This window comes from Theropithecus gelada, chromosome 8 (assembly GCF_003255815.1).
Source record: "Theropithecus gelada isolate Dixy chromosome 8, Tgel_1.0, whole genome shotgun sequence".
Lineage (NCBI taxonomy): Eukaryota > Metazoa > Chordata > Mammalia > Primates > Cercopithecidae > Theropithecus > Theropithecus gelada.
The window spans coordinates 12,801,391-12,821,779 of NC_037676.1; the positions used below are offsets into that span (position 1 = coordinate 12,801,391).

The 20,389-nt window shown below is 34.6% G+C and overlaps 1 protein-coding gene and 1 non-coding gene across 5 annotated transcripts in view; one reads left to right on the forward strand and one right to left on the reverse strand.

Moving 5' to 3' along the window:
- Nucleotides 1-20,389, reverse strand: part of SGCZ (sarcoglycan zeta) — a 1,186,949-nt gene that overhangs the window by 217,137 nt on the left and 949,423 nt on the right. For 3 of the 4 annotated variants that reach the window (XM_025394433.1, XM_025394432.1, XM_025394430.1), the window contains exon 3: nt 18,504-18,605. The exons of the other annotated variant lie outside the window; for it this stretch is intronic. In XM_025394433.1, coding sequence (XP_025250218.1) covers nt 18,504-18,605 — 102 coding nt within the window. The remainder of the gene's footprint in view (nt 1-18,503; nt 18,606-20,389) is intronic. 4 annotated transcript variants of the gene reach the window in all.
- Nucleotides 13,618-13,679, forward strand: LOC112630856. The gene has a single exon (XR_003120985.1). It is a non-coding gene; the product is annotated as a U7 small nuclear RNA (small nuclear RNA).

Sequence of the window (20,389 nt, forward strand, 5' to 3'; positions counted from 1 at the left end):
CTGCGTAAACAAGGAAAACTGCCTGTTGAACAAAGTTGAGAAAATGAATGCTTGTAAACAGTTTGAAGCTATTAAGTTTTGGGCAAAGGTTGTTTTTGTTTTGTTTTGTTTTGTTTGTTTTTGTTTTTGTTTGTTTTTTTTTTCCCCAGCAAAAGCTAACTGAATCCATCATTACATATAATTAGAAAATTAAACTATTTTTTGTAACTGTCGTGACAACAAAAATAGTTTATAAATCTCACCATGATTAAACCAAAACATTAAATTAAATTCAACAACATTATAGATGGACATAAAGTACTTAATCAAAAATAATATTTTATATACTTCCCATTAGAAGTTATGTAGCTGTCCATAATACTCATTAATTTTGAAATAACATATGAGATTAGGTGTTTGATTAACTATTTAGCCAATTTCACATTATTCCAAATAAAATACAAAGCATGGGGAAATATTGTAATTAATTTCTCTGCAAAATCATTTTACTAGATTGGATTACTTTCCAGTTTATCTCTTTGATAAACTCTGTTACCTGGCATGGGTAGGAGTATTTTGATTCTACTTCCCTGGTTTAATTTCTGACGACCAAAAGAAGACCGCCAACACTGGCAAAATATGGTAACTTGCATGAAACAAAACATGACAAGCTGACGGCAAACTGCAGATACACGAGGAAGGCAAAAATGACATTGTGTTATATAGAGACTGAATTAAGAAGTAAAAGTAGGTGTCACTGTTAATTTGCAGGCATTTGTATTATTTGTGGTCACTTTCTTTTGTCCTACTCCCTGACAAAATTAAAAATGTGGTAAACTGCAGCATTAGATTCAGTAAAACTTAGAAAAGGAATGGATGGAAAAGTAAAAGAAAAATAAACATGCATTAATACATCACTTTTTGTCCTCCACAAGTACTAGAGGATAAAAAGCAGAAAGAAAATGATGCTTTATACCAGCTTGTTTAAATAATTCACTTCAAATAGTTCTCAGCAAGAAATGAAATAGCAGACAGCCATTAATTATACCTAAGATAAACTGAAGGAGAATATTTGCACTAATTTGCATTTCAAGAAATAAGAAAAAGTTAGAGAAAATGAATTTAACAAATATTTTATCCGAAAAAAGAGCAAATACTGCTATAATAACTTTTACTTAAGTGATCTTTACAAGAGCATCTGTGGGAATAAAGTAGTGAATATCAGACACAGGAAAAAACAGGACATTTAATTGACTGTTCCTTTTATTGTTTACTTCCTTATTTTCTAGTCATTCAAATTTCAAAATTAATACTTTCGTAACTTGGTTCAAGACTAGACCATGTAATTCAGTTTCAGAGTGGTGCCAGGGTCAAAGAAACAGTTCAGCTGCACAAAGTGCATTTCAATAGTTCAAAACTTTTATTTGTATATCTGAAAAATGATGAAAAGAATATAAATTCGTAATTCCTTTCCTGTCCATATTCACTTTTCCAGGTTCTGGCAAATAACTACAGTACATTCCAGTTTTTCTCTCCCTCCTCCAAACCCTTTTCTTTCCTTAATTATGTAGGTTGACCTAACCTCTCTTTAGCAAAAACAGAAAGGACCTGTAACTGAGAAGAAAAGAGAACAAATCACAGGATTTTCTTTGGCCCTGAGGCACAGGGCACTAAAACTGCAGCCTTAAACAGGATCACACTTTAGTCCTATGATAGATACTTGGTATAACAATTTTGAAAACACAGAAATGTCTACATAAAATTTGTGATCTGTCTCATGTTTTGTTTTTTTATCTGATATAACTTTTATTAATAAAGTGGTGATATTCTTTCATCTTTTTAAATATAAAGATATACAAACATATAGATGAAAGGATGCTCTCATCGTGAAAGCAAGGGCAAAAAAAAGAGGATAGGCAAGATGGCAAGGGTGATTCAGCAATGTAGTAAAACAATTTTAAAGAGTAAGTTGTCTATGTTGCATTTCAAATTATTTGCATACCAAAGTTTAACTCTCCAATTCCTTAAAACGGTAGTCAGTTCTGTGTGTACCTTTTAGGGGGTGAAGACATTAAGGAAATGACAGAGATCTATATTTGGGTGGATGCCATGACCAAGCAAAGAACTTTCATATGATTTGGGAAAAAGGGAAGAATTCAGCTGAGATAGGAAATTGTAGCTAAAGGTGACTTAAGTCCCCTGGAAATCCACAGAAATCTTATGGGCATAATTGGATCATCCACAGAATACAGAACAAGGATTGAAGCTAAATTTTTTAAATTTCTTGTAATTTTATTTTATTATTTTATTTGAAACAGGGTGTCCCTTTGTCACCCAGGCTGGAGTGCAGATCTCTGTTCACAGCAGCCTCAACTTCTAGGCTCAAGCCGTCCTCCTGCCTCAGCCACGTGATAGCTAGGACTACACCACATGCCACCATGCCTGGCAAATTTTTTATTATTTTGTAGAGACAGGGTGTTGTCATGTTGCCCAAGCTGGTTTCAAACTCCTGGGCTCAAGTAATTCTCTCGCCTTGGCCTCCCAAAGTGATGGGATTACAGGTGTGAGTCAGGGCACCCAACCAATTTTTTAAGTTTCTAAAAAGGCAAGGTGACCAAAGGTAACCTATGGGTTCACTTGTAATAAAAATTGTGTTCTTAGCATCTGAATAAAATTTATGAAACCAAAGCTATGTCAAATATATATTTTTCTTTCTTTCCTTAGTCCTTCATATTGCCAGAGTCTTGATATATCTTAGTAAATTAGGGATAAAGATTATTCATTTTGTCACAAATGTGCTATTTCAAAGCAAGTTCTTATTTATAGGAGACTACTTATTTATTCAAAGGAGATGTCAACTGCTGGGCAGATAGAACATTAAAAGAGGAGATGATACCTAAATCTTTCAACTGTTTTATTAATGCAAACCAAAGGAAAATCAGAGGGAAAGTATGATGAAAGCTCATGGAAAGGTGAAATCATGACAATAAATGATAAACCTTATTGTCATGATGACAATAAACGATGAGCTTTTACAGTGAGGAGGAAATGAATAGTAAAAAAATGTGTATAGAGAACTATCTGCAGTATTTGTTACTGGATTTTCTTTTGATTAGTCTACTGAGTGTGCGATGAGAAAAGCATAGAATGATCGAGAGATATTGGTCAAAGGCAGGGTTTTCAAGCTACAGTGCAGGGTACCAAGGGCATTGCAAACCCCTGCCATTAGAGAAGGAAGACCTCCTTGCCCCTGGGCTTTACCTTGCTTTTGTTTGTTTTTCTATGATTTTACTTAAGAAACAATGCCACATCTAAAGAAAATTATAAAACATCCATCCAGACAATAAAAGTACTCTTAATTTATAATAAATAAGAGGGGTGGATTTTTAGTATGAAGATACCAAGTATTTCTATTTTTAACAAATTATATATCTTTGTGCCTTGGTACCATGCCATTAATAAAATTTCTAACACATTCTTTCTCAAAAATATTAGAAATAGTGATGGTCTAATACATCAAACCTCCATAAACAAAAATAATGGGAAAGAATGAAGTGCTTTCTTCAGTTAACAAAATGTCTGTTTGATATTTCTAAAGAAATACATTTCTTAATTTGAAATTCAGTAGACTAACAAAGTGTAAGCTGATGGGCACTTTAGAGTTTCAGCACCTTGAGGATGAATCCAAATTCTTTAGCTCTTGAACCCTGCATGCCTGAAGCCCTAAGCTGCTTTCCAAATTCATGTTTCTCTACTCCTTTATATCCTTATTCTCCAAATATATATATTTTTTTGCTCGCACATTCCATGAAATCCTTTTTAAAACTATGGCATCTTGAATATTATAAAGCTGATATTTGAAATTTTTAATATCAACAGTATAATAGTTGCAAGGAATAAAATGTCTGATGCTGGTACAATATAAAGTGTAGATTTAAAATGCATTTTGTGAAATACTTCAAGGATATGGAGCTCTAGATTGAACTTATCCTAATGATAGAACATGTCCTCCTTATCACCACCTCAATCATCAGTAAAACCGGCCTCTTTTTTTGTTTGTTTGTTTGTTTTTAGACAGAGTTTCACTCTTGTTGCCCAGGCTGGAGTGCAATGGCGTGATCTCGGCTCACTGCAACCTCTGACTCCTGGCTTCAAGGAATTCTCCTGCCTCAGCATCCAGAGTAGCTGGGATTACAGGAGAGTGCCACCACGCCCTAATTTTGTATTTTTAGTAGAGATGGGGTTTACCATGTTGATCAGGCTGGTCTTGAACTCCTGATCTCAAGTGATCCACCTGCCTTGGCCTCCCAAAGTGCTGGGATTACAGGCGTGAACCACCACACCCAGCCTCGGCCTCACTTTTATCAGAGAAATGTTTGCGTTGTTCAATTCAAATGATGTATTAGTGTTATCATAATTAAGTTTTTTTTAAAAAAAATAATGAGTCAGAGAGATTTTACCATGAATGTGTAGCATAGATGAATGTGAATGTTGCCCCTCAGTAGTTCATACCCAGCGTCTGGTACTGTTTTTTGAGCCCGAGTCTCCTTCTGTTACTCAGGCTGGAGTGCAATGGCCAACTTCGGCTCACTGCAACCTCTGCTTCCCAGGTTCAAGCGATTCTCCTGCCTCAGTCTCCCTAGTAGCTGGGCTTACAGGTGCACACCACCATGCCCAGCTAATTTTTGTATTTTTAGTAGAGACAAGGTTTCACCATGTTGGTCAGGTTGGTCTCGAATTCCTGACCTCAGGTGATCTACCCGCGATTCTGCTGCCTCAGCCTCCGAAGTAGCTGGGATTACAGGAGCCCCTCACCACGCCCAGCTAGTTTTTTTTTTTTTTTTTTTTGTATTTTTAGTAGAGACGGGGTTTCACCATGTTGGCCAGGATGGTCGCGATCTCTTGACCTCATGATCCGCCCACCTCGGCCTCCCAAAGTGCTGGGATTACAGGTGTGAGCCACTGCGCCTGGCCTACGTTTTTAAAATAAGGGAAATGTGGTGGTAATAGAAAAGTTGAAAAACCAGGAGTAGCGAGCTTCAGAGTCTCAGGGCAGATTACATTTCAGAAAGGGCGCCTTTGAAACTCGAGAATTTCAGATAAAATATCCATGTCTGTGTAAACCCTGGAAAATCTTGGAACACACTTCAGGGTGTGTTTGTCTGGGTTTGAGACTCTTGTTTTATATGATTTCTCAAATCAAACCAAACTGACCTAGTCACAGCTTCCTGGACAAATGATGTCTTTTATAAATGATTTTTTTTCCCTACAAACATCAAGTGATTTAGAATTCTAATCCAATCATTCTCCAAAGCCCAATTCAAATTCTTCCATATACAAACATACATGGTTGATTCACGGACAGTAATTTAGTGTAGAGGACCGGATTTCAAGTAAAAATATTGTCATTACTAATTGTTTGCATGCTCAGATCCCAGACCTGACTTCTAAAGAATAACAACTTTAACTGATAAAAGCAACTTCATCAAGCACCACCATAGTTCCATAGTCATAAAAAACAGAACAGTATCATTCTGCAGCTGAAGTACTACCATCCTGTCCCCGATTTTGTGTTGTTTTTGATGCATAATAATGAATTTTCTGGGCTTCCATAAAGCCCAGAAAATTCAAAGTTAGATCTCTTCAAATCTTTTTGGAGCATGTAGTCACCATAACTATTGAAAGAATATGACTACTATTTTTAGACAATACAATTTCATTCTAGGATCTAATTCACCCTTGTTTATATTGGTAAACACTTTTGAAACAAGAATAAAAGATCAGGAATAATGAGGTCAACTCTTATATATGCAAAGCATTCTATTTGTCTAAAGTGACGGAGAAGTATTTTTTCAAATATTTAATTTATATTCTTTGAATATATGAATCATTCATTCACCCAATAAAGTAAATGTTCACTGAAATGTGTACTTTTTTCTGTATGTAAATACACTGTAATAAAAAGTTTAAAAATTGCACCGGGCATTTGATATACAAGAGGCAGTGTTGTATGAAGTGATCAAAACATAAGATTGCTGCTCTACAGAATTTACACTTTTTTACTTTATTCTTTGGAATGAAGAAAGTGTTTCATATTTTATAATGCAGAATCCATTATATGTGACACCTGAGACAAAATATCTTGCCACAAACTTATTGAACGTGTTATTTTAGTAGCTATTGGAGGGGGCAATGGTTTTTTGAAGCTGTTGATCAAACATATCACAGGGTCACGAAATCAATTTACTTGGTTGCAACAATTATTTATACATATATGTGCCCATGTATATGATTAAATTAGAATAGATGGTCTTGGGGCTAGAATAGATTCGAAATGTTCAGAGTGTGAAAAATGTATTTCTTACTGTGGTTCATATTCAAAAAAGATTGAGAAACACTGAACTAGTGTAAGAATTGCTAATATATTTCTTGTGGTCTGCTCCTAGGGCTTTGGGGGAAAAAAGGTATTTTTTTAGTAAATCTTTCTCTTCATCATGACTTAGAGGATTCTGTATAGCAGTAGTCAGCTCACATACATGCAAATATGTGATTTTGGGGCAGTGAAGGAATATACTATGTGGAGAACAATTTCTTTGGCTTCATTAAAAGAAATAATACTGATGGTGCTTGTAATCCTAGCTACTTGGAAAGCTGAGTCAGGAAGGCTGCTTGAGGCCAGGAACTCAAGGCTCCAGTGTGCGATAATCACACCTGTGAATAGTCACTGCACTCTAGCCTGGACAACATAGGTAAACTCTGTCTCCATAGGAAGAGGAAGAGGAAGAAAAGGAGGAGGAAGAAAACGAAGAGGAAGAAGAGGAAGAGCAGGAGGAGGAGGAGGAAGGGAAATGACACTGATACTTCTTTAAAATTCCTATTCACTGGAGAGTGGCATCAATATGATATGGTTCCATGTTTCTTTACGCAAACAAAACAAATTATAGAGCCTAAGTACCTATTTAAAGAAAAACTACACAGCATGAATCTCAAGAAAACTCTTATAGTAAGTCAAGAATGTTTCCCAGAACAGGAATAATAATAGAATTCTATAGACATTCCCTTCAGCTTCTTACTGAGAAGACTGCAGATTCCTTTCACTGTTGTAGGAATTTCCCAGTGGTTAAGGACATAAGGATCAAAGCTTGACAGACCTGGAGTTGCATTCCTGCCCAACAACGTTTTTTCCTGATACTCAGATAAGTTACCCAACTCCTTTGAGCCAAGTGCTCTTTCACAGCTGTGAGAGTATTCTGATGAGTATGCTAGTGTCTACTTCCTATGGAATGCTGTTAGAACTGGTTGAAAATATGTCCCAGGCCCTTCAGCAATATAGTTGAAATAGTACTTAAAAATTGGTAGCGGGAGTTATCCAAGATGTAGTAAAAGGTTTCTGTTACATAATTTTGTGTGCTACCCTAGGGCTGATTTTTTTTTTTTTTTTTTTTAAAGACAGGGACTCGCTCTCCCAGGCTGGAGCACAGTTGTGCCATCTAAGCTCACTGCAGCCTCTGCCTTCTGAGTTCAAGTGATTCTCATGCCTCAGCCTCCTCCCAAATAGCTAGGATTACAGGTGCAAGCCACCATGCCCAGCTAATTTTTGTATTTTTAGTAGCGACAAGGCTTTGCCATGGTGGCTAGACTGGTCTGAAACACCTGACCTCAAGTGATCCACCTGAACTCAAGTGATCCACCTTCCTTGGCCTCCCAAAGTTCTGGGATTACAGGCATGGGCCACTGCGCCTGGCTGGTCTGTGCCTGGCTGGTCTGAAAACTCTTAAGAATGAATGACATTGTTATATTAGATTATTTTAAGGAATTTAAAGATATGTAATATTGGCTAGCATCTCAGTGTTACCCTTTTCTTAGTATTTCCCTGTGATAGATTCTCTGCAGTAGGTTGTTATTCACACAAATCTGGTACTTTACAGAATAGCAATCTGAGCAGATATGTGCTTCCCTTTTGTTCCAGGTCTGCTGTATCATCATCTCTCATCTTTCTTGGGGAAAGACAAAAGTATAGGGTTATATTCTCTCTCTCTCTCTCTCTCTCTCTCTCTCTCTCTCTGTGTGTGTGTGTGTGTGTGTGTGTATGTGTTGGTGCAGACAAAGATGAAAAAAACACAGGTAATTCTTAAAGTATTTGTTTATATTTGTTTATAAAGGCAATTAAATTTGAGGTGATGAAGGAATCCTCATTTCTTGTAAGGCGTCAGTAGTGTCTGAGAGACCTCACCAGTGACAAACAATGGTGTAATCTCTAGAAAAAAATACACAGTAAGAAGAACTCCTTTTAAACCTGCCCTAACATGCTTTTTTGTTTGTTTGTTTGTTTTTAAGTCCAAAGAATATTGCACCTCTGCAACCAAGTTTGCCTACACATATTATTTAGGAACTTCAAACTGTCTCCCAGTTTTAATGAGGGTCTTCTACCGTAGCATTATTATTTTTTTTCCCCATTCCTAACCTGGTCCAAAGTGCTGAAACTATCACATACTTTCTTCTAAGGTTGCAATTCAGCATTCAACCGATATAAATCGAAATATAGATTTTTTTTTCCTGAAGAATATGTAAAAAACATATTTTATAGAGTGTGAATTGTTAAAAAGCAACGAATCAGCATTGAAAGATCTCGTTCCACTCACAGTATTGACTTTTAGGTTGCATGAATTGAGGCAAGTGAGTTGCCATATACAAGATGATATCTTCTTATGTCTAGCATTAGGGATTAAATACAGTCGTAAGAATAAAAATGCTTTGTAAATTGCAAAGTATAATGTTAAAAAGAATTTGAACTACAATCAGTAGGTATGTGAATGATTTCAGTGTTTACATCAGTGGGTACATCGGTTGGTTCAAGGGCATATCTGAGCCACATAAATTTGCATAAAGATTTAATTTACTTATATTTGTATTTACATATTTTCCTCAGCTTTTAGTGGACCCAATTAAAGACGTCTGGCTCTAAAAATATTAAAAAGCATTTTATTATGCAAATGAGTGCTACCTTTTCTATGTTCACCACTGGGTGTCTCTTAACCAGCAGGATGCATGCAACCCCTAGAAAGAGGTTTAGATGAATTATTTGCAAATGTTTGCAAAATGGAACAGAAATAGGCTAAGGTTATCAAAACTGCAAACAGTCAAGTCCCATTATGTCTAATGCTGTCAGAAATAGTGTAAATATTTGCTATGGATTAATTAAAATAGTCTATTTACAGGCACACAACGTAGAATCTACTTTTATGCAGATAAAGTATATAGAGGAAGAAGTGACTTGAGGTTTGAATTCTGGCTCACCTTGGAGTCCTGAAACTTTGGACACATCACTTATACTTCCTAAGTCTCCAGTGGCTCATCTGCAAAATTGGAATAAAATGATCTACATTGTCCACGTGACAGGGTTGTTGTGAAATCAAATTCAAATCCAATTAAAGCTTAACATACTATGTTATATAGAAATCATTAACAGCAGTACATATTTGTTTTTCATTGCCTTGCTATAGGTTATCGGCTGGGTAATAATTTGGTAACCAAAAGAGACATGTCCCCTGAGTTATTTCTAGGTCAGCACTATAGTGAAATAGCAAACTAAAAATTTAAAACTCTAAAGATTATAAAGCAAATGGAAGCTGTGTATGATACAAGTGGGTAAGGATAACAAAACAGCCAAAGTAAAGTTAACCCATGCACAATTTAATAGTTAACTTCCTTTTAGATTCACTTTTGAATAAGAAGAAAATCAAAGTAAATATTAGTACTTACTTATAAGTAAAAAAAGTCAGAGCATATTATTAGACACATGAGATGTGGCCTAAACAGTTGATATGAACTTCCGGGCCTAAGGCAGATTTACTTGAAACAGAAAGTATTGAAAACAGAAGAGTCAAGCATTAAATTTGATAAATCAGAAAAATGACAATAAGTAAATATAAACAAGAAATGTAGAAAAAGGAATTTAAAAAATATAAAAATATTTAATTGATTAAAACTAAGATTGTTTTTAAGTAAAATCAAATATATAGTAGGAAGACAATTGACTGCTCTGAATGTTTAAATAAAAAAATGAAAAACACAAAAAGGCAACATTAGGTATTAAATGATATGTCTGTGTAAAGAGAAAATTTTGTATGAAAATAAAATGTAATAAAAGCGAGTTCTGTTGATTTAGAATATTAGAGAACAGTTTTCATATAAAAAATAGAAAATTAGTCAAATATTTTGCCTCAGAAGAGTCTCCATGACTAGGCAATTTCATGGTGGAATTAAATCATACCTTTAAGGACAAGTAATCCTATCTTACTAAAATTGATGTAAAGTATAGGACCAAAATTAAAGTCTCTCAATGACTGGATTTAATGAAATATTAAGGGAAAAGAAAGAAAAAAAAGAAAAAAACTAAAACTGAGTATATGCAATAATTCACGGTAAAGTATTAGTAAACTTAATTCAACAGTTTATTAAAACTGCTACCTCATGAACAAGAAAAGTTCATCCCAATAATAAATGATACATCACCATTTGCATATCTTTTCATGTCATTTACTCAATATATTAAATAACAAAAATGATTAAAAATCATCTTGATAGATATCTACAAATATGTGAAAAAACATAATATACCTGACTAAACTGTAATTTATATGATAACATTTATGCCTGACTAAAGTATAATCAAGTTAATAGTAGAAGGAAGGATTTGTAGTCTCCATGTTACTTGACCTATCAGAGGCTGTTTTTCACTCTTTCAACCTGGAAACACTTTCATCTTTCTTCTCTCTGCTTCCAGGATACCATATTCTTTTGGTTTTTGACCTATCTCACTGGCCTTTTCCTCTTAGACTGTGATTGGCTCTTTCGCTTCTTCTCAAACTCTTCAATATTAGAGTGCCCAATAATTCATTCCACAGACATCTTATATTTCCCATCTATTCTTACTTCCTTGGTATTCCTGTCCAATCTCATTTATTACACACACACACACACACACACACACACACACACACACGCCCTGCACTTCCAACAAGAAATCTAGACTCATATGTCCACCAGCACGCTCATCTATTAGACAAAATTAATAGTTCCACAACTGTGCTCCTAACTTACCCCCACCCCTACATTCCCAATTCTTCTTTGCAGTGATTAGTGGCAATTGCTCAGACCAAAAAATCTTGATATCACGTTACACTTTCTCTTCCTCTTAATATTCCATATGCAAATCTGTCATCAATTCCTTTGACTCTACATTCAAATCATACTCTCCTTGACAAAAATGCTCATCACATAGTGAGGATTAAATGAGCTAACACATGTAAAACATTTAGTGCAATGTTTGGCTAGGAATAAAAATAATTAAAAATAATATTCCTTGAGTTGGCCATTGCAGTAGGGTTATACTGCTTTCATCTCGTCTAATAACTATAACAGTGTAGTCATTAGAATATTAGGCCCTACTATGAACTTCATCTTGCAGATGATAAAACTAAGGCAAACAGGGGTTAACTAAAGTTACAAGCGCCAAGATTTGAAACAAGTTATTGGACTCCAGAGCTGTAGTGTATGCTGAATGCTAGCTATTATTATTAAAAATCATTATCTGTCAGATGAGCCATAGAAATACTTTGAAATATAATAAAAATAATAAAATTTCAAGAAAATTGCCAGATTATATATACAACACCCCAACACCCCAAATAATAGCTTTTCCACACAAGCACAGGGGTCTATGACAAAACTGAATTGAAAATCTATTAGGCAATAAAAACGCTAAATGACTAACAGGAAATATGCAATGCTTATAAGGAGAAGATTGTTAAGAAATGTTTCTGAACACCACAAAAGAGGTTTAGAAACAAATGAGAAAAGAGCCATGTTCCTAGATAGGGAGACTCAATACTATCAGGTTGGTGCAAAAATAACTGTGATTTTTGCCATAAAAAAATCATAGCAAAAACTGCAATTGCTTTTGCACCAACCTAACACAAAGATGTCCTTCTCTAAAAATTAAATATAACCATAATTAAATTCCCAACAGAAATTTTTATGAAACTTGACAACTGATTATTAAGTTTATTTTGAAGAGAAAATGCACAATAGGCAAAAGCTTTTCAATAATAGCAAAAACAAAGAACTCACTCTACCAATTAGAAAAAAAAAAACTTCTTACAGCTAGACTTTGGGTTCCTTGCAAGTATATCAACAGAACAGCACAGAGTTACTGGAAATAAATCTGTGTATGCTTGAGAAGGCACTGTATAAGAAAGTTGTATTTCAATTTAGTAATAAAAAATATGACTACTCCAATTATGGTATCAGGGACTATTGGTTTTTCAAAAGAAAGAAAGAAAGACAGGAGGAAGGGCAGGAAGGAGGGGAAGAGAAAAGGAGAGGAACAGGAAGAAGAGGGAGAAGGGCAAGAAAAGAAAGAGATGGAGGAAGAAAGGATCCTACCTAATACATCAAACTCCAGAAAGGTTTTTACAAATCTCCCTCACTCTTTAACAATGACTTCTTTAAATTTTTTCAAACAACCAACAATTTCATAACACAAGTTTATGGTATAAAACAGAAAAAGCAAAAGTCAAAAAAAAAAAAAAAAAGATTATTTCATAGCACCGTATACCATGAATCCCTACCCTACCCTAACCCATATCTCTCGAAACATATTCATGAAAGTCAAGCCCAAATAAATTAATCTGGATAGAGGAAAAGCAGATAGTATATCGAGAGTGCTAGAAAAATCTCCCAAGTATTCAGCACTGTCTACACCATGGAAGTATTCTATAGGATAGAAAGTGCAGCTAAGAACCATGGAATTGAAATCCATGTCTGGTTGGCACAAATCATTTAGAAACACCTCAAAACCTCAGAAGAGACAGAACAGTCACAGTCTGCCTTTCCCTTTCCAACTACAGTCTCTCCAGCAAAACAAACAAAAGAGCTAGACAGTATCCCCCCACCTCAAACTGTAACTCATCAGGAATAATCAAAATAAGTAAGAAAAGTGCTTCAATCATTAAACTTAAATATTATATAATTTTAATAAAACCAAATTCATAGACAGTAAAACATCATTATAAGATAAAAGGAAGATTGTAGACCAAAGTAAAATTCTGAGATTCACTGTTATACAAAACATATGAATTAGAGAGTGTGAGGGCAAAATTTATTTGGAAAAAAACAAACGAATGGAATCGTAGAAAAACTCTAGATGACAGTTACTTGTATTTAGAGGAAAAATATAAAGAGTTAAAATTATTCATGAAATTATGATGGCTGTGGGGAACAAAGATGACCTAACATAAGAATTATTGCTTTCTCTGAAGTAGAAGAAACCAACAGACGAAACTGAAAAGCTATTAAGTGACAAAATAGGTAAAATTTCTCTGAAATGAAAAAAGTGAAATGGCAAAAATATAGCAGGCATCCAAGCAGAACATTCATGTCATCAAAAGGAGAAAAATACCAGGGTGCCCTCGGATTTCTTACAGCAATATTCAGTGCTTGGACTTAATAGAGAAGTGGGTTCCCAAATCTGAGGCAAGGAAGGCATGAACCATTAATAACACTCCCAGAAAAGAATAAAGGCAACAGTCAGACACCCGAAGCATGAAATATTTCAAGGATTAAAAAACCAACTAGCACTGTTACAGTTCTTTTAGAATCCGCCTAGCAAATTTTCTGGCTTTTCCCGGAAAATCCCCCATGCAGGTAAATAAAACGAATCAAAACTAGCAAACAAAACTAATTAAGAATACAAGGAAGGAAGGAATGATTTGACTAATGAACTGAGAAATGGAAAATCCATAATATAAAGAAGACTAGAGATGATGTGTAACTGCAGCCATTTATATGTAGAATCAAGACCAAAGACCCGAGGCAGTTAAAGTTGCAGAACTGAATGTAAATATTATGAATTGTGACAAAGTTAAAGTAATATAATTATCAACAAACTGGAAATGAAGAGAACTGAGGACAAACTGGAGAGCAGCTAATCATCTCCAATTACACTGCAGGGAGTTAACAAAAGCTGTCTGAAATTAAAACACGGAGCTAATGCATTCAGCTTCTTAATGGTATTTATAATCCTTTATTCTTAACCATAAAGACAAGTTTTACTTTAAAAAGTTCTGTGGTAAAGAAATATTTAAGTTCAGCCAATTTCTAATTTATTATTTTTTTCTATTACATCACATACATTAATTACAAACAGCCTTCACATATCTATATTTATTCTTTTATTTGTGCAAATATATAATTTTATAGTTGCGATATGTTCATGAAATGTTAACAGTAATTTTTTTTTTTTTTCCTGAGTGTAAAGACTTTGGAGTGGTTTGTGTTTTTTTAAACTTGACTAAAGTGATTACCAAAAGCATAAACTTTATCTGCATTACAAATCTAATACGATAATGATAACCATGATAATAAAATGATTAGGAAAGCCTTCAGATATCTATGTTTATGAATTAGTTTATATGAAAGAAAGAAATCTAAATAGAGGAGATTTGCCACAATACCTAAATGAAAGAGGTGAGGAGATTAGCATGTCATCTAATCATGTAAAAAGACATTTGCTGTGCTCGCCTGGCCCCATGGCTTTGTGTCTGAATTCTATAAAGAATAATTGAACATACAAGGTGCAAAACGGATAGAACCAAGAACTGGGTTAACATCACAGTGAAATGGACATGATGGGAAAAGCAGAGCCTTCTGCACACCTCTGCTAAAATGGGTGTTCTGAGAACTCAAGACTTATTTGCTTAACTGTGGAGTTACTAGAATTTGAATTATCTGGTAGTAGATCCTCTGTCACCATTACCAGTCTGCCATGTAGGAAGCTGGGATCAGTGGTAGTGCTGAGATACCACCTCAACTAACAATCCTTGAACAGGAAACAAACAATCCAAGAGGGTTGTTCAGTTCATCTAAGCTAAGAGGTTCCGAAGAACTACATGATGCAAATTTTGCTGGTTAGAAGCAGTTAAATGCATGTAATTTGACCATATGATTACCTTGGACTTGTGTAACCTTGGGAAACATACTTCAATTACGTTTTTAAAAAAGCTTGAAGATTAGGTGTCCTAAATTCCTGATATTTTAAATGTTTTGGCCTAAAGTTGGATCAAGTGCCTTGAAAATAGATGCAGAATGTTATAATCATTACCATTTATATAAACTAGCCCAAGTTACACATGCTTTGTATGGTTCTTCTCTGAATAGTATTATATATTTAACTTTATAAATGTTCTATAGTAATCTTCCCTGAGAATAATATTAATTTTGAAAAATACATTGAATTCTAAGATGTTTCCTGGATATACTATGATATGTTTTTTGTTTACATTTTTGTTGGACAACTTAGAAAAGGTTAATTTTTGAAAGGCATGAAAAAGGGTATAAATTGCTAAGACTAATAATATAACTTAGATATCTAAATATCTGTAGATATTTAGTGATGGGGAGAGGGTGAGAGGAGCTTGTAAAGTTGGTCCAGCCCATAGTGGATTAGGTTAGGTGACTAAATGTGCATTTATAGGTGACTGCATTTTCTGTCCAATAGAAATCTCTTTATTATCTTCCCATGTGTAGGACTAAACGCCTGCATGACCGCAAAGTAACTTTAAGAAAATTCTGTATGTCAGAGGGGAATACTGGCTAAATTTAAAGACAGCAACAGGGTGGCATTGATGGAGGCTAAACATATACAATCACACACAGAAATCAAAATTCCTGTACCCAGCAGGTTTTATTCTCTCAGCTTCATCAAATCTTCCAAAGTGTCTTTTAGATTTTCTCTTTTTTTTTTTTAAAATTTATTTATTATTATTATACTTTAAGTTGTAGGGTACATGTGCATAACGTGCAGGTTTGTTACATATGTATACTTGTGCCATGTTGGTCTGCTGCACCCATCAACTCGTCATTTACATCAGGTATAACTCCCAATGCAATCCCTCCCCCCTCCCCCCTCCCCATGATAGGCCCCGGTGTGTGATGTTCCCCTTCCTGAGTCCAAATGTCCATCAGTGACAGATTGGATTAAGAAAATGTGGCACATATACACCATGGAATACTATGCAGTCATAAAAAAGGATGAGTTTGCGTCCTTTGTAGGGACATGGATGCAGCTGGAAACCATCATTCTTAGATTTTCTAATAGATTTCCTTACCTTAGAACTACAGGAACTTTGGAATTTTATCATCAAATTGTTGATTCTATGAAAATGTGTGAAAAGATTGAAACATATAACAGAATTTTTAAAATTAAAAATCTCATTTCTACTTCCGTTACTGAAATGTTTGTGTTCTGCCTTAACCTATGAGTTAAGTACTTTGATAAGTTTGTACCAAACTCACTTAATGATGAGCCAACTAAGGCTAAGAGAAATTGGGGCTGGCCTTCTAGAAGTAAAAAGGCATTCATGGACAAGTGAATCATAATGTGAGAGGCGCTTATAAAATATATTTTCCTCTTTATTTTAAATATTTATCCAACTTTTAGGTTCATAAAGTAGTTCAGCCACTGTGGAAAGCAGTCTGGAGATTTCTCACATATTTATTTTTGAAGCGTACGTGCAGAGAATTTTCCAAGAAGTATATGATTCCGCTCCTACTTCTGTTCTTGCACCAGATTTCCTGTCTGGCTACCAATGTGCCTGCTTTTTCCATGCTTCCTAGTTACAGGGAGACAAACAACAATGAAGAAAGACACAGGAAGGACCAGCATCAGGGCTGGGATGTGAAGGGGAGCACATATTCTTCAGTCAATACAGTAGGTTTTGGAAATGCTTGTGAACATGGAGTTAGCTTTCTCAGGGATGGAAATTAGGAAGTGCAAGTGGCCCCGCCTCACACTTTCATGCTATAATGTTAGTGGACTCCATCTTCTATGGTCCATAGGTGGAATCCACACATATTCCTGTTTCTCAAGAGAAACTTAATTTGACACCTGTCATTATACTCTCAGAAATGTCCTGGCTGAGAAGATAAATTCTACAACCTGCCTGATCGTAGAAGGTTTCACCATCATTTAAATTTTGTTCCCAGGTAGCCACTACAAATGAACCTAAATGACTTCAGAGATAAATAATTTCTCCTGTCCCTGGACTTATCAATAGGAGGCATTTTCAGAGAAGTTTTGGCCCATGCTTAGTCCCACTTGCTTCCTATGTTAAGCAGCTTCTTGATTTCCATGTATAAGTTTTAATTCCTTCAAATACTGCATTATTTAACAGTGCCGAACACAATAACTCAGTAAATAACTGTCAAAGACAGTGACTTTCAATCAAAGACACTAATATATGTAACCATGCTTTTTGTTTTTCCTTTTCATAAAAACAAAATAAAGCAAAATAACTAAACTTTTTATTTTAAATTTAATACTTTTTTAAACATTTAGTGATGTAAGGTCAGGTATTCATGAATCTGTCTACTGTGTTACTTGTCTGACCGATACCCGGAAAGTAAACTAGTATCAAAATAAAATTTCTAGTACCAGAGTAGCGTCAATACAGCATATCAGAAGCTGTATCAGTTTTCATATTTTAAAAAAGAAATTTGAAGTTAATATAGTTATCCTAAATAAGTGCTTTATGAAAAGCAATCTTTTGGTCTGTTTTCATTTTGATATTTAAGGAAAAATAACTTTGATACAAATTATTCAAATTATGGCTCACTATGCAACCTATTTGCTAATCTTCTACATCGATTAAAATATTAAAACATTATTTTAGCCTAAAATAGACTTTCATATTTATGAAATAAGTATAACCTTTTTTCAACTTTTATGTAACACAATTCCCATTATTTCTATCTTAATAAACTTATTTCCACAAATATACATATAGCTCAGGGGGATATGTAATAGGAGATAGGAAAAATTCTAGTAAGTTTTTGATATATCCAAGATATTTACTACCTTCTGAGAGGCAATGTACATAAGCCAAAATGAACAAAATCTAAGCTACAATATTAATTTTTAGCATGCTTGTAAGAGATAAAACACAGGTAGCACATGTGAACACACACATATTTGAAGGATATTCTCACTTGTTTTGCATAATGTACATCCAGAAATAAATTTAATTTCTACATTAAAATTCTTTGTCATTTCTTTTAGAAAATGCATGTCTATTAAAGCTGATGAGATATATAATATGTTGAATTAAAATCATTAATTCAAATCAGTGCCTTTTTGAAAAAAAATATTCAAGACATATCAAATGCCCCCTTTGGATTTACTATAACTTTATATTTTAATTTCCAGTGAAAATAGAGAGGCACATGTTACAGAGCAGCAAAAGCAACACTGCAGGTTAGTTCAAAATGGTTCTCTAACATTTGTCGGGTTGAAACTAACCTCCACTGATTTTCAATTATTTTACCACTTGATTTCTAAACATAGGTGTTTAGCTTAAGGAAGCTAAACACATGCTGAAGAGATACGGGATTCTATCCTGCTATTTCAAGCTAAAACATAACCTCTAAATTATCTTTTAGAGTAAACCAAAGCCAGTATCACATACCTTTCGAGAATGAATTTCTTTCACATACAATGGAAGTAGAAACTCAGATATACCTTCAAGTCGGATTCCCTTCTTGGTGACTCTCAGATTTCCCATACCATCCTACAAGCAATGAAATATAGTTCACTTTTAGGTTAATTGGAGAATGAATATCTGGCCATAACTTTCTTAGGCCTAAATTGAGAAAACAGTGAGCTCAAATCAGTGATGATTTAAGGAAAATGAGAGATTCAATCTACTTAATTAATGACTGCAGCACTTTGCATGCATATAGAGGGCTCTATTTAAAATGAACAGGAAAAGAGGATTTAAAGGACTGTGTCTTCTTCCAGCTCTACCAGGGACTGGGATTTGTCCATGAGTAAAGCCTTTACTTTCTTCATGCATCAGTCCATTCAACTATTTATTTTGTATAATGATGCTTGCTACCTGACTGCTGGAAAGAGCTTTGTTTGCAGAGAAATCTAGTAATATTTTTACATTAGTCATACAAATAACTCTAAAATATTCAGTCACATGTGTAAAATAATTTTTACAGTAATTAATGATTGTCTGATATTAGTAACCATGATGTTCCAGTGTTCAAACCTGTCAGATCCTTTAGAAAATAGCAGTTTATGAGAAGGATAAAACAGGTACACAAATAATGCTTATGAGACAGAATAAAATAACTAAACAGAGTGCTATTGGGAATTAAAGAAAGGAGGTTTTATATCTGATAAGATAGTAACCCATTTCTCATGGAAGAGATTGACTACGATAGTCATTAAGAATGTGGAATTTCAACAGGGAAGGTCCCTGGAGGGTGGAACAAAATGAACATAGCATCTGATCTCACTAATGTATGAGATTTCTATTTTTGAATATTGGCAGAGAAAGCAATGGAGAGTACATTTTGGGGCCAGAGAAAGGAAAGCCATAGATACAAAGGTAAGGAGGATGTACTTCAGTCAGATTCCAAAAGAAGACACTATATAAAGGTTCTTACACAGTTCAATGGCTTGAAATGATTGGAGGCAGGCTTCAAGAAGATTAATCTGGCAGAAGTACCGTTCAGGACTAACTGATACAGTATTATTAATAATGCATAACTGGGTAGTAGTTTGAGGAATACGGTGGAAGAAAAATTTACAGACTTGATGGCTAATTTTATGTGGAGACACTGAAAGGAAGAATTTTTAAGATTAATCCAAGGTTTCACAACTAAGCATGAATAAGAAAATATAGTCACTTTAAAAACTGAAATAGTAAAATTTGTAAGCTCAATCCCAAAGTAAATTTAGCTTTTCACTTTCTAACATTATATCTTCATTACAAAATTTGTTATATATATATAAAATTATGTATATAAAATCATATAATCGATCATAATCATAATCATATCTAATCGATCATATATAATCATATATAGTTGATTATATATAACATATAGTTGATCATGTATATAATCATATATAATCAATGACATATAATCATATTTTAATTATAGGACAATACATAATCATATACAATTATATATGCTTATCTGTATTAATGTATACATATATATATCTCAACCAGCACATCCATAGAAAGGGATGAGGACGTGGGCTGGGCACGGTGGCTCACGCCTGTAAAATCCCAGCACTTTGGGAGACTGAGGTGAGCGGATCCTGAGGTCAGGAGATCAAGACCATCCTAGCTAACACGGTGAAACCCCATCTCTACTAAAAATACAAAAAATTAGCCAGGCTGGTGGCAGGCACCTGTAATCCCAGCTACTTGGGAGGCTGAGGCAGGAGAATGGCATGAACCTGGGAGGTGGAGCTTGCAGTGAGCCAAGATCATGCCACTGCACTCCAGCCTGGGCAACAGAGTGAGACTCTGTCTCAAAAAAAAAAAAAAAA